Here is a 15,316-nt window from a genome sequence, read left to right on the forward strand (position 1 = left end):
GTGAACTGGGAACTATTGTTATCCCCATTTTACAGAAGATTGGAATGGAGGCATAGAGGGGAAATTGGACTTGACAAAGGTTCTCTAGGGCCACGAGGACAACTGGGGAGTTTGAGGTCCCAGATACCTGCTCTCATATCAGTAATGCTCTTCCCTCTCTGGATAGAAAAGTGCATTGGGAATGAAGAATAATAGGAGAGGGATAGAAATGGAATGGAAAGAGGGTGTAAGAAAGAAATGGGAGAAAGGGAAGAGGCAGCAGAATGGAAGAGAGAGATGTGAGTCATAGACTTCACCAGATTTTGCATAGTGATTTCTTCCTCCAATTCTTTTTCATTTTTTCCTGTAAAACTTTTTAAAACAAAAATGAAAAAAGAAATCCACCTATAACAAAGCAACTATTGGCCTGTTGGGGAAGGGGTCCTTCCAAGGTTTGGCTGTTCCCTCAGGTTCTGGATTTGTGCTGTGCTTTATTGAACACATCGTTTTGTTTTCAGTGAGCACAACGAGACTTGCACAGTACAGACAGCGTGTTCCTTATCTACAGGATGAGACGAGGCTGTTTTAATAACTACCATGATGAAGATGAAGATGAACTTATATACAAGAGGAATTGCCTTCACATTACACACATTATCTTCCTACAAAGCAGCAATTGTTTTTGCAAATAACATAATATTAAATAATTGGTAGAATTTTTGCGCTTCCTGCATAGTCCAGTCTAATGGAATCTATATGAATATTGATGGTTTTCTTCTGCATAATATCACCACATAAATCCCCATGTCAGCTACTAGACTTTAGCTATAATACTGCTTTACAATGCATCCACCGACTGTAAATCAAAACAACCAACACAAGAAACTCTTTGGCAAATGTAATTCAGTACATTCGCATGGGGGTCTACAGATGGTGGTGGAAGAGGATTAGACTGCCCAGTCCTTTGCATAATTCTGCTTTCCTTTTAATTTCCCTGGTCCAACTACATGCCATACTTACGAACTTTCCAGACCAATCCAAAACCTGGTGGAAATCCTCTTTTATCAGTGGAGTTACACCAACAGTGGATTTGGCCCTCCAAGGGTCAAATCAAGCCAGCCATGAGTGAGCCAACCAAATCCTGCTTTCATACCCTAGCTCGTGTCTCAAGTTTAGCGAAACACCATTATAAAAATAACCATTTCTGAGCTGCTAGCTTCTCTCAAGGTGGCCCCTGGACTGCAGGTTGCCAAGTGTGAAGCATGACAGCCTCCTTTTCTATAGCCTCCTCAGGAGGTTCTCCTTGCTGGACCTGGGATTTACTGCCTCTGCCCCAACCACCTGCTGAGTGAAATTGGGCGGTGCGCAAGCAGAGCACAGGCTGTACTGAGAGACTAGAAGAGAGACTTTACTAACGGGGTCCAGCATCTGTCTGGTGTCTGTGGTGGAAAACAGAAGGAGTGGTAAAAGTAAATTTTTAGAAATTACTCAGAATTTTCTTCTCATATAGAATACGACGAGATAACGGGCCAAATTCTGGTCTCGGTAACAGCGTAACAACTCTGCTATTTGCAGCAGGTTACTCAGAGGTAAGACGTGCAGAATGACACTTTTAATAGATCAGGAGTAACCTCTTTGATTTTATTCTGTACAGAAATAGATTTTAGCTCTATATCTTCTATGTAAACATCCCCCCCAAATACCCTTATCATTTGGGCACCCCATTAAAGAAGACACAGACCTATAATCAGCTAGAGCCATGCAAGGGCTAAAAGTGTTAGGTGAAAGGGGCCTTTGGGATCAACACAGCTGTTTACTGATGATGGATTTCATACATACAAGTTAAACTTGGAGACAGAATACCGAGTACACAACCACATCTCCTCTGAGGCTTGGAACTTTGGATTTTATACATAATGTTGGCTGTACAGATTGCTCCGCTGTTCACTTTTATACCCTTTGGGGGTTTGATTCTCAATCCTGTCTTTGTCCATGGACAGTAGCCCACGAGTTTTATCTGAAACCTCTCTAAAACAACAAGGATCTACTTTGGCAGACTTGATGCCCTGGGGACAGGCTATAGCTGCCTTCATGTTTTCTTTGAGTATTTTTTAGGAAGTGTCAGTGCAAGGAACAGTTTATGAGTTTGCTGACAATACAGGAGTAATAAGCATTTCTATTGACAGTTAGCCTTTTGCAGAACAGTGTTTGCCAGTCACTTGGGAACCAAAAAGAGCAGAGAATCCCTAGAGAATCATCAGGTAAGCATTTGGTATAAGGGGTAAATATTAGGGTGCACAATCCAGGATTGAAGATGAAAAGATGGGGCTGTATGTTGGGACTGGCTGGTAGGATGCAAGCATATGGATTTGAATAGAAGCCTATAAATTAGTAGGTGTATGAACAGATGGACTGGGAATCAAAGGGGGCCCATATAGCAAGGCTATAGTGGTTAGGAAATTAGGTGTTGGGCACAGATAATGAGGCTGTTGTCACCGGCAGTGGAGAATGGGTGTTGGGGCATATCTAAAATTGCAAAAGTTGGGATGTGGGTGAACTGAAGTCGTCACGGGTACAGGGATTAAGGTAAAAGTTGTGGAGGCTACGGGCTAGGGAACCAAGCAATAATCCCAGCCAATCCTGAATTTGTCCATCTCAGTCTCAGCTGTCCAGAGGGCAATCAGATGGGCCCACATGAAGCCCCACACTTTCCACCACACAGCGCAGTTAGAGCGCAGCTGGGCTTGTTTTCTTTGTTTGCCAACCAGTGACATGGAAAACGTTTGTTGACTCAGAGTGCTTTTTTGTCGACTGATGTGTTTGGTAACTTTGTCAGATGTGACTTGTCCACACTGCTCCCCAGAGACAGGATTTGGGAAAGGGGGAGGAGGAGGAGACAGGGGTGGAGCTGGCATCCAATCCTCTCCAATACCACCATCCCATTGTAGTGCAAAACAGAAAGGAAACAAAACCCTAGAGTGAAAGAGGAGCATCAAATGTCAGAGGAACTTGTCTGCCATTCAGGTGGTGGGGAGGGATGGGAATTGGAGTTTTATTTTTGTAAGGTTTTTTAATTATTATTTTGGTTTTTTTGTTGTTTTTGTTTGCTTGGGTTTTTTTAGAAAATTGGGGATTTGTTCTTTTTTTTTTTTTCCTTTTTACAGACCTTCATGACAAAGCATAAAAACACAGTTATATTTATATATCTATTTATATATTTCTTCATTTCGTCGGTTGGTTTGTAAATGTTGCTCCATCCTCCTGTCTGAGCTGATTGTGTGTCACAGAAATTGTGGGTGTATGTGTGAGGTTCCTCCCAACTCTGGCCTGCAAAGTCACCACGTGTGAGGTGCAGCCAACTATGGGGGAAGCCATGCTGGAGAGTGGGGATGAGGAGGTGCACAGAGAACCCCTCGTGGGGTGCGGGTAGTTACTTGGTCCTTTTCTTCATTGCCAGGTCTCTGTACTGCCTTCTCTGCTCTAGCCAGGCTGTTCCCTCTGGCCTGGGAAACAGGGTGAGCATCACAGGTTACACATGTTGAAGAGTCCACCACAGAAGAGCATGTCTTTGGGGAACAGTGTTTTGTGAGCAGCGTTCTCCCCTGCTTCCCCTGGCCCTTACCGCTCCCAGAAGAAGGGGGTCCTGTAAGGCAATGGCTGCCAGCTGCACTGCTTCCCAGTCCCCCTGAAGTCCTGGAAGCCAAGGGGACTTCACGTGGCTGAGCTCTGCCCAGGCGCGGTGGAAGGCTCCCGCAGGAGAAGCCACTTGGCCGCAGGCTCTTCCCAGCGTGGGGGGAGCGGTCGGGGCGGAAGGCAGGGGGAGGGCGGGGGGGGTCTCAGTCTTGAGCGGTGAGCGCTTGGTCCGGCGCCTTCGTGGCGAAGAGGAAGGAACTGGACTGTGGGGAGGAACGGAGAAGGTCTCTTCACCCTTCCCAGGGATGGAGGGAGGTGATCAGACAGGTACAATGTGGAGGCCTAAGCTGTCGCCCTGCAGTTTCATGTGGTTTCCATGGTAACTAGTGGCGGTCATAGGCAGCGGCAGCAGTGGGAGGTGCGGAGCCCCGGGATGTGGCACTATAATAATAAGGGGAACCTGAAAGTTAACACAGGAGAAGAATGGACTGGTTGAAAGGACAAACAGTAAAAAAAAAAAATTAAAAAAATCAAAGAAATAAAAGAAACAAAGGAGAACTGAAAAGGAAAGGAAGAAAGAAAAGGAAAGGAACCAAAAGAACAAACTTGGGGACTCAGCTCTTAATGGGATTAGGGAAAGGCAATCAGCGGCAGCCAGCCGAGGGCCACGTTTCGCTGGAGAGGTGCTGCTGCGGCGGCCTCTGGCTTTGAAGCGCCTCTACGGGAAGGAGATCCTTTTGCTCCTTCCGACCATCAGTAAGGTGGCAAGAGGGAAGCCTGCAAGCACTGCAGCACAAAAAGGCCACACCTGATCCGCAAGGAAAATGTCAGGGCCAGATGTTCTGAGCACACCTAACAAAGTATAAGGGGTCACTTTTAAAACCAGGAGGGGAGAAAGGAAACAAAATTACCATGTTATATTGCTTGGGATTTTGGTCACATTAGGCATGAAAGCTCTCTAGATGGTTATTGAATGTGTGTTAAGTAGTGATTGATTATTAAGATCACATTTACTGAGATTTAACAACACTGGAATAAAATGTGCATCTATTATCCAGTTGTTAAACCTCAGTAAATATGCAGGTAATAATCACAGCTGATTTATTTTACATATAATAAATCTCTTCCTATTCCCTTGCAAAGAAATGTTGTGTTAGAAGATATGGTCTTACGGGAGTTTTTTTTCCCCCTCTGAAAAAAACCTGACTATTTCTGGGCATATTAGTCACTACACATTGGATACATCCCTGCAAGAAAACTCTATTGGCTATTATAAACCTAGCGATGCAGCCTGTCTCCCACTCTGGATGCTGTTCCAACTGGTCTGATAGGAACAACTTCTGTGGGACTTCCAGATCCCCAGGAACTGACTCTGGGTTTAGCTTGGGAGAAGAGTGAAACCTCATCTGGATTTTTAATCAGACCTTGAATGGATGGTGATTGCTGCCTGAGAGAGTAGCAGAACCTGAATTTAACTTCTGATCTAATCTGAAATGAACAGTGGATGCAGCCCATCGAGAAGCCAGAGCTGAACTGGAATTCCGAACAGTCTCATGAAAGGGGAATCGGATTCAGAACAGATGCAAAACATACATGAGGTACATACCCATCTAGACACTGGACCAGAGACTGGGGAAAAAGGCCCCTCACCTGCCCAAATACTTGAAAACCCTCTTCAGAAACAAAAAAAAAAACAAAACAACAAAGAAAAGAAAACAAAGAGACAAACAGAAGGAGCGCGAGGCTGGGGGTGTGTTGTCGGAAATAGGTACTCACTTAGTAATGCAGGGTTGCTGAACCGCCAGGCCTCATTGTAGGTTGTGTACTGAGGGTGGCTGTAGGGGTTCCCTGAGAACTCGCTCCCTGGAAGAAACCAAGGAAGGTGTGAAATACAGTTAGGAATGAAGATTTATGTTTGCTATTTCATCAAGCCCGTGTTTATGCTGAATCTGTATGCCAGCAAGAAAACTACTGTAAGTAGCTTCCTTGCCCAGCTGGGACTGTGCCCTTCAGGACACTGTAGTGTTTGTTCAGCACGATGTTGCTTACCCATACAATTAAAAATCGTAGGATTGACCTCTTCAGAATCAAGAAATTAGATTAAAATAATGAAATTCAATAATACAAATAAATAATTATACTGGTTTATTTTTCATTGCCTTCTGATTTCTGATTTTCAGGTTGCAGTAGGATTGCATATGCAAGCTTTTTCTGCAATTAATTCTCAGCTTTCTTCTAAATAAAATCTAAGGTTCTCCAGTAGTGTCAAGACAGCAGGCACGGGAGCTTGACAGGGCAAGCTCACAATAAACTCCTTGGAACTAGCAGTGCTGTCAATGGCAATATGTATTGCTAAATTTTGTTTGTAGGGTACTGAGGGTGATGACGTATTTGTGGAGAAAAGTATAATTCAGTTTTGGAAATGTTCTGAGAGTAGGGTGGGCTTAAATATAAAACAAAATGGAAAACATATGAATCGTTCTTTCTTTCTTACTCTGTATGATGGTGTTAGTCAGAAAGTTGATTCATATATGATAAACCCCACCTTTATGCTTAGTTAGTGAGTTAGAGAGAAAACTTGCTGTATTCCAGTTCCAGAAAATAAATTTCTAATGAGTAGCTCTTTAGGTACTATTCTGAATCTGAAAGACAAGCTGGGCTACAGCTCCATTTTTCACATTCAGTAAAATGGGCCCAAACCAAAATACTTGTGAGCTTTGGGATCTAATAAGACTGTGACCCAAGCTATGAATGTTGTAGAGTCTTCTTAAATATGCAGTTTTATTCCGCATAAGGAGCTGAGTCTCCTTGTTTCATAGAAGACTGTACAGGGCTAAGGGAATTAAGTTTGGTAACTGAAGAGGTATGGTGCTGCATTCAAAATAAATAAATCTCCCAAAACTTAAAAATGTATGACTCTGTTAAGTAAAAACATGCCATTATCTGATCATAACCTCAATTTAATGCAGTACCAACAGACTGGGGACAATTAGTGCCATCTGAAAGGCATTATGCGCTTAAAAGACAGAGGAAGAACAGCATGACTATTAGCTTCTGGTCTGCCCTGAAACAGGGGTGGAGTTGTTATAACAGAAGTGTTTGGAAAGCACCTGGGGTTCCTTCTAGATACCATGGAATAGGGAAAGAAGGCAATGCAAGACGCGCTGGAGGCCTGTGATACCATTACCAAGGAAATGTCAATTAATTATACTGTAATCTCTGCAAATCTCCCCTCACCAGACAGTTAAAGCCAAAACCACAGAATGTCAGATGGTAGAAATGAAATCAGTTGAAGTCAGGGAATTTGCACTGGTTTAAACTTGAGGAGAATCTGTCCAGCCAGGTTTTTTAAAGACACTCAGGGTAATAACCAAAGTAGTCAGTATGAAGACATGTATGTATCAAAAACAATCACCATCCAAAGGTATTTTAGTCACAGTAGTTTTTAGTTTCAGCATAAAACCTCATTTTGTCTGACAGACCTTGCTAAATACAATTTTAATGATAATAACTCAGCATATTTCCATATCTAGGAACATCCTGCACTGAAAATCCTGACAGCTAGCTGGGAAGGAATAGGTAAAACCTGTTAAGGTGACCCAAGATGCTGCGGGATAGGATACGAGAGCAAAAAGCAATGCGTACTCCAGATTTATCTCTGCTGAAGTGACTTATCTGTGGGATATACTGGAACGAGTATATGAGGCTTTGAAATGCCTCATACAAACATAACTTCTCTACATGGAGAGAAGAATTTCTGATATTTCAAGGCTTCTCTCTCACCTTCCTCTGAGTTGTCACCCTAAACTGTTTATAGTGTTCTTAAAGCATGGGTTAAGTAGAGGAGAAAGAGCCCCAACTATGGAGAGCTGGGGAGGAGGGAGGGCAGCCACTGGAAACTGTTTATTGACGAGGAGTGAAAGCATGCATGCAGCAGGATAATGAGCTTTTGAGCTCAACTGTGACCAAGAGGAACTGAGCTATCGCCTTCCCCGATCACTAATGAAACAAGTGTAATTTCCTCATCAACATTGGATTCTGTTTAACGACTCCCTGCCGTTGCCATCACCAGCCCTCTGCAGGCTCTACGCTGCTCTGTGTAAACTGCAGTTCCCTTCAGCGGATGCTCACTTCACCAAAACAGTTTGCAGAAGCTTGATGGCCTTTCTGGGAAAGAGGAAGAATTGAGACGGGGATCAAAGGTGCTCTGTTACCCGTTCAGGAAACATCTTTCAGACATATAGGTTAAGTGAGCATAATACCCAATTCATCCTTCTTTGAGTGACTAACCCCTGCTTTTTCAAGTGTGTGCTCAGAGACTACTGGCTTTCATCTGCATCTACAGCCTCGGACCTGAAGTTACAGGCAAGGGCAAATGCAGGATATGTATCTTACCACATCATCCACATAAACTTCAGAGATATTTGCATGCATGACTGACCATGTTGCATGGATGTACTGCTAGTGGAGACAAGCCCTTCTCTAGACTATACAAGTAGAAGTCTAGTGAAAGGTTGTCACGGATAGAACAGAGCAGCTTTGGTTAGCACTGGTCAAACAATCTTCTCAGAAACAGTTTTCCACCGAAAATGCTGTATCATCAAAATGGAAATGTTTTGCACAAGCTTGTCAGCTTCAATGGAGTTATGGAAAGAAAAGTTCTGAAATGATTGCAAATTGAAACAAAGTATTATATTTCAACTTTCTTGTTTTGTTTCATTTTGCCTTTCTCATCTCATTTAATTTCCTTTCAACTCTTTTATTATTTTAATATGTCTTGACATCTAGAACATGTTGACATTATTGAAATGTTTCATCCTGATGTTTGCAAATTGAACTATTTCAAGATTCTGACTCCTCACCCCAATGCAAGATGAAAACAAATGTCAAAAAATCAGAGTTTTGTGTGGGTTGGAAATTCTGCTTTCTGGCAAGTTCTATTTTTAGCTCTGCACCTTTATTTAGAGAAAACAGAGGCTCTTTCTCATATTCACTCACATCTGGACAATAAGGTTTGTTTGCGTGTCAGTATGTTTCTTAAAGATACTCCCTGAGTGGTTATCTTGCTGGCTTCTTGTTTCCAATGTAGTTAAAGCACTGACCCTTGATCTTTCTTGGCTTGGGGGCATGTAACAAACCACTGGCAACATCATATTTGTTTTCTCTGTTCAACCTGGACCTTTAACAGAGGTTGCAAGCAAGCACAGAGGATCAATCTCATGAGGCCTATATTCTGTGTAATCTGTGCTCTGGGAACCTTTACTAACAGTATTTCCTGGTATCTGTATTTAAATCTTGGCACGTTTAGTCTTTCAATACAGAAACCATGAGGCATGAAGTGAGCCTAGCAGGTGGCAGGTTCAGAACAAATACGGGAGGTAGTTTTCACAGGATATGTAGTTAAAATACAGAACTTCTTGCTATAGGTTGCTACAGATGTTAAAGGCTTATATGGGTTCAAGAGACACTGTTTAAGTTTGTGGAGGGGAAACCTATCGAGGGTGTTTCATATTAAATAGAAAGATACTAAGTCTGGTTTAGGAAGTCTTTGAGCTGCAACTTGTTGGAGGCTGGGAGATCTTTTGAGAAAGTACCAATATGTGCTTACTGTACTCTTACACCCTTCCCCAGGCATTCACTTTTGGCACCTGACAGTGAGTAGTGCCTGCAGAGATCTGCAGTGTGACCCATTAAAGCCAAGTCTTCTGTTCCTTCCCGGGAAGCCTTTTTATCTCCAGCTTGTTGGCTTCAGTCACATTAGAAGACGGGAATAGAAGGGCTGCCGGGCTGGGTCTGACCAGTGGGGTATGACTGAAACAGCCAGATCTTGATGCTCTGTGGAAAGATGCAGTAACTACTGCAGGATGCCCAAGCAGGCCACAGGAAAAGCTTCCTCTAATTGAACGTGACATCAGATCTAATGTAAAGATATCCATTTGACTTGAAAAATCTTTTTTTCTTTGAAGTATAACTCAACTTTTTTTCTTTATCATCCTGTTCTTTTTCTTTTTGGGGGTATTTGTGTGTTTTTGGGGACACTGCTCTCTTATGGATAAGTAGCCTCCACATCAAGGAGCTGAACTATCCTATTCCTGGATAAGTGACCCTGTGATTCATGGTCTTAAAATTTTTGTCCCAGTTTAGATGTCAGTATCATCCTTTTGATGAGGATGTTAAACTTACACAGCAGTCACTGAACAGTTGAGAAGTTGAGAACAGTTAGAAGTTGAGAAAAGCCTGTTTTTTAGAAGTACCTATTCAAAGAGCCAGCTATTTTGGTGTTATTAATCATTTCTATATGCCATGACCTTCTGTAAGTTTTGACACATAACTGACTTAAATGTTGATGACTGAGTCTACCTACTGTTACGGGGGGGGGGGGGGGGGGTGTTAATTGATTTATATTGAATTAGTGCTTCTCTGATTCTGGAGCCAAACCATCTCCTGAAAAATTTAGCATAGAAGGAGATGCCCTAAAATTTGCCAACTCTGCACCACCTCAAAAGTTCAGCAAGCTGGTCAACTATAACCAGGGGACTAAAGTGGGTGTAAGGAGGGGACCAATCCACTATCTTTTCCTGATCTGGAGGTCAATCACATCATCTTCACAGCATAGCCTGAGATTTTGTTGTGCCTTAAGATCATAAGCGGTAAGTAGCTTGTTAGCTTTGGAACATGACCGTAGGCATTAGCCAGTACTTCATGGTATATAAGCAATGATTTGTCATTTAAAGATGTTAAGACTTTGACCTGCAAACGTTTCCTATCAGTGATATTTTCACTGTCCTCACTGCAGTGTATGTTCATTTGGCTAGCTGTTCCGAGATTTGGATGAGGGTTAAGTTAGGCTTTTTACTTATAAGTCCTGGCAAATCATATCATAGTGATTTAAGGGCTTTCTGTCCTCAGCTTTCTGCTGCTTCAGCTCTGGAGTCATCCCTTCAGTAGCAGACGTTGCAGAATGCACTGTGTACCTACTCATTAGCCTTCAAGACTCACAACCCAGGGCAGTAACATAAACGGAAATCAGTGGCAGATGAAGTTCTGAGTTCTGAGCTACCGTGGCTGAGAAACAAAAATCCTGCCTCTTCATTTACCTACTGGGGATAAATGTCATCAGAGGAGCGGGGAATAGAGCCTGGGGTAATAAACTCTTCAATTGCCCTAGGGTAAATGGTCCTCTCTTCTCCCTAAACAGCAGGAGAATTCATATGCCAAGAGAAGGTATTTCTCCAAAGGCTCTGGGCAGCAAAGAAACAGTTTACCTTTGGATGTGGGATTAGGTAGATAGTTTCACGGATTGGAGGCACTATCCTACAAACAGGAGGTAGGTAAGTAGTTGGTTGTTGAAAGTGAATAGTTAGTTTCTCCTGCAATGCTGTTAATCATTGCTGAGTTCTTAGCTAGTTTAGACTATGGACAGTACGTCTCCAAGCCTGCAGGTATTAAATTACCATTGATGATTTTCAGTTTGATGCCCTGGCTTTAGATAGAAGGTAAGTTGTTACCCTAAGTTAGTGGATAGCTGAATATCCTAAGCCATGAGCAGTACATAATAATCTGCATGGGTCATTGGAAAATAATTACATTAGTTAATGAATACTGAGGTTAATTAATTACCAATTAATTGCCACAGGTTATAGATAGCGAGCTGCCCATAGCAGCAGTGAATCAGTTACTAGGGGGAAAGAGATATGTTACAAAAAGGGTTGTTAGCTACATTGGTTATAGGCACCTGATGATTTCTTTACGAAAAGAACAGCCCTTAAAGTCAGCAAAGCAATAGCAAAGCCAACTGTGAAAGCCCTTACAATGCTAGTATACCATTCAAACATGTGTGCACCATTACTGAAGTCTGAGGAATGACTTACCAGGAACCATTCCTGCAAGAGTTGAGGTTGGGTAGCTGCCTTGTCCAGTCGGGGGAACATGGGGTGGGTAGCCAGGCAAGGTGGTGCTTGCCATATCACGACCTGGAAAGGGAAAGAATCAGGACAGGTGATCAACAGGGATAAGATCTTTCAATATTGATTTGATATCACCTTTTGTCCCACTGTCACATGACTAGCAGCTTGATAGGCAAGTGCTGTGCAGCCTTCTCTTACATAAGTGCTGTGCATCCACTGAAAATTTTGGGGGAAGATTGTGGCACTTTTGATCTCACACTGTAAGGATGGATGTTAAAACTTAGCTTTGTGAGGCTCAAAAGAATTTGGTTTTTTTCATTGTAGATTTTGGATCTATTTTAACTAAACCAAAATGGCCCTGAGCTGCACAGAGAATGGCAGCATTACTCACTGCCAGAGTAGCTGTGGTCCTGTCTATATGCAGTGGATGCAGTTCCAAAACTGTGGTGTTGTTGCTTTAGGGCATGATCAATGTGCAAGGCATTGGAAAGTGATCCCAGAATTTTCTGTGCCTGTCTGTCTTCTCACCTCTGCCATTCACCTGCTGATGATTTTAAGCAAGTCACTTCACCTCTCTGTGCTTCTTTTTATGCTGCAAACTCTTTGGTGCAAGGGCACACTTTTAGTACATTTGCACAGTGCTTAGCATGAGATCAATACCGGTTGGACTCCTTCCAGGTGCTGGTGTAATACATATAATAATAGGATCATGCAAATTAGTTTGAGTCCCACTTCATTTTTATCACAGGTACAAGTTTTTATTAGTAATACTTAAAGTTGTGATATCTTTTCTCCACCAAATAAGTAGAGAGGGGTGTGGACTGGGTGGATGATTGTAGTTTATTTTTCATCTCTTAGGAAGTGCAGCTGGAGGCTTCTTGGTTGGTGCCAGAGGCGTTTCCTCATTTGGACTGGTTCGCCTGAAAATGGGCCAGCCAGAAGGGCATTTGCTGTTAGTGCTTATTGCATTTAAATGAACTAAAATCATCTCAGAAGCTGCTGGGAGTTTCAAGCCAAAACCAAAAAAAAAAAGGAAAAAAAAAAAAGGCTAAATAAATTAAGATAATCTTTCCCCCACAGCTGCTGGGAGATTTACAGCTCAACCTCCAACACTGCCTACTGAGATCTCAGCCTGTTCCAGGCTTCCAAAGCCTTTCACATTACCTAGGTGAACTGTAGCTCACCAAGAAGTTTGTTCCTTTGTTAAATTTTATCTCTCCTGTCTGTTCGAACTGGAGGGCTGGAGTCTGACTCGCCTTTAAAAGTGACAGGTTAAGTATGGCCCATTAACACCACTGGAGTCACTGTAACTGTGCTGGGATATGCCAATGAAAGGAGAATAAGAGTTGGTTTAGCTCTACTAGTGGCAGAATCATAACTGATAAAGTGGGCCCTGGAATAAGCATGAATCTTGGCTGGCGAATCAGAAATACGTAACAGTTACACAGCAAAGCAAAAACTAATCAACATGGAGCATTAATCTGAAGGGAGGAGGTAGGCTAAACCAGTGTCATCGCTTTCACAGGTCTTGACTAAAGATTACAGAGGTGATTTGCTCAAGAAAAAAAGGAATGCAAGTTCATTCTTTCTCCCTGAAGAGGTTCCTGATCAGTTCTGATCAGCCTGGTGTTCCTAGCTCACCTCCTCTTAGATAATGGCACAGAACTACCAGAAAATGGCCAAGCCACTTTCCAGCCACTCCCCAATATTGATAAAAATAAATATATAATGCCTCAGGGATTTGTATTCTACATTCTTCTACTCTTCTATCACCATCATTCCTTTAGTGATTTGTAGCTGTGTGTTAAGGTGTATGATTAACACCTACTAGATACAGTTCTTTTTTTTTCTTCACATTCTTTTAAGGCAAGAAAGTTTTATGCTTAAAATTAATCTTCTTTTGGTTTCATTTATTGACTAGCCTGAGAAATAACAACACGTGATGAGTGAGAAAACTGTCTCACTGAAAAGTTAGAGAGAACATTACGTAGCAGCAGGCAAAATTAATTCATTTTGACACTTCCATTCAGGTGGGAACATATACACACTCACTCTGCTACTCGATCTATGCACATACGCCACTGTGTTTTTATTCCGTCATGAGCGCACACAGGCTGATGTTCAAAACTCACTGTGGAAAATTCATTGGGAAAGTGATCATCTGTCAAAATCTCAATCTTGAAAAAGAAGGTAACAAACAAGTACAGTACCAGCAACATGAATAAGAGTCCCACAGAGAGACTCTTAAAATGCTGTTACATACAAACAGGCCCCTTCCATTACCTCCTCTCATTACCAACAGGTAGACAGGATTATTAAATTCTTGTGCTCCAGGGCTATGGCAACGCTAGCACCTATCCTGCTCATAACATGCTTCCAACTCCAGCTATTCTCCCTTCTCCAAGAGCCTTTTGAGTGAGTAACAGCATCTTCATCACTGTGACATTGTTTGAGCTTTTGAACACTTTCTCCCATGTCTAATTCTCTGTAAGGGTCCTAAGGCAGGTGCCTCTCCTGAAACACAGTGCCTTCTAGGCTAGGGAATGGTCATATATGACTGCATCCCCAGAGAGCTATATTGTTGAAGAGAGTCTGTCAGGAGACTTCTTGGTTTAGGAAGTGCCCAGAGCTCAAAGGCTCTTATTGGTTGCGGCAAGATTAGACCAAAACAGCGTTATGAACACAAAAGTCTTCTCTGCTGTTACTTGCTGCTTTCCTACAGGGACGTTTAGAAATGCAAATCTCACCTGACAAGACAAAAGGAGGATGTTAGGTCAAAAGAGAAAAATAATACAGGAACATGAAGGAGGCAGAGGTAAGATGTGTTTCTTGAGCATTAGGAACTGTAGTCTGCCCTAAGACTTCGTCTGTTCTGAAAAAGCCCAAATTACATTCTTTGACAGTGGAGTGACGACAGCCTGAATGGTCACCTAAAATGATACCCACTATTTCATCCAAGCCACCCCTGAGCTCATGCAGCAATGTTGCTTCAGTCACCTTGCACAGGATTTTCCCCTAGTACCTATCTGAAACTTGTCCTTCCTCCCCATCCTCCCCTCCAGCCTGCTGCTCCTATGTGCTGCCATCTTCTGCAACCTGTTTCTTCACTTCTGTTCTTCCCTTAAAGGCCACCTACCTCAGGTCTGTATTCCTTTGGCTGTAAGACATTATAGTCTCTCACCCACTCTTCCTGGTCTTGACATTCAGACGTGATGCCCTGTTTCTTAACTACTTGATCTGCTGTGTGAAGGCACCAGCTCACATTGACACTTCCAAACCAGGTGACTCAAATATTGCTCACAACGTAGCTGTGGCAGTGCTCACCAACTGCCTATGTATTTATATTTATCTAACTTAGTAATTTGTACAACCCATGCTGAACAACCCTGTCAGTCCTAGAGCTGGCTAGGTTATTCAAACTGCTATCATCCACCTTAGGTTAGCACACAGTACCCTTGCTGTGTACTCAGGGACATTATGGCTATTGAAGCAACACAGGATTTTGCTGTGTGTTTCTATACTAAGTCCTGACCCATCCAACTGGGACACCCAGTCACTTCTAGGTAGTTACAGCTTCTTTTCCCAGTTTATTCTAAAAAAAATGAAGGACAGGCATGGAATCCTTTTGTGACTCCATGGAGCTGAGAACACATGCTGCATACACAGAACTGGAACATGGTTGGTCTGGCTCCCACTTGCACTCAAAGAGCTTGCAGCACTTATTGGTCTCCCCATCAGACGAAACTGAACCCCTTGCCTGCAGCATCCCCACTGAGTTTGTGGCCAAGGCCAGTTAC

The 15,316-nt window shown here is 42.7% G+C and overlaps 1 protein-coding gene across 2 annotated transcripts in view; it reads right to left on the reverse strand.

The window, feature by feature from the left end:
* Positions 1–2,170: 2,170 nt before the first annotated feature.
* Positions 2,171–15,316, reverse strand: part of PAX2 (paired box 2) — an 86,522-nt gene continuing 73,376 nt past the window's right edge. For both annotated transcript variants that reach the window (XM_049810983.1, XM_049810982.1), the window contains 3 exons: positions 11,484–11,585; positions 5,389–5,475; positions 2,171–4,072 (listed from right to left, as the gene is read on the reverse strand). In XM_049810983.1, coding sequence (XP_049666940.1) covers positions 3,996–4,072; positions 5,389–5,475; positions 11,484–11,585 — 266 coding nt within the window. In that variant the 3' untranslated portion in view covers positions 2,171–3,995. The remainder of the gene's footprint in view (positions 4,073–5,388; positions 5,476–11,483; positions 11,586–15,316) is intronic.

This window comes from Accipiter gentilis, chromosome 9, assembly GCF_929443795.1.
Source record: "Accipiter gentilis chromosome 9, bAccGen1.1, whole genome shotgun sequence".
Lineage (NCBI taxonomy): Eukaryota > Metazoa > Chordata > Aves > Accipitriformes > Accipitridae > Astur > Astur gentilis.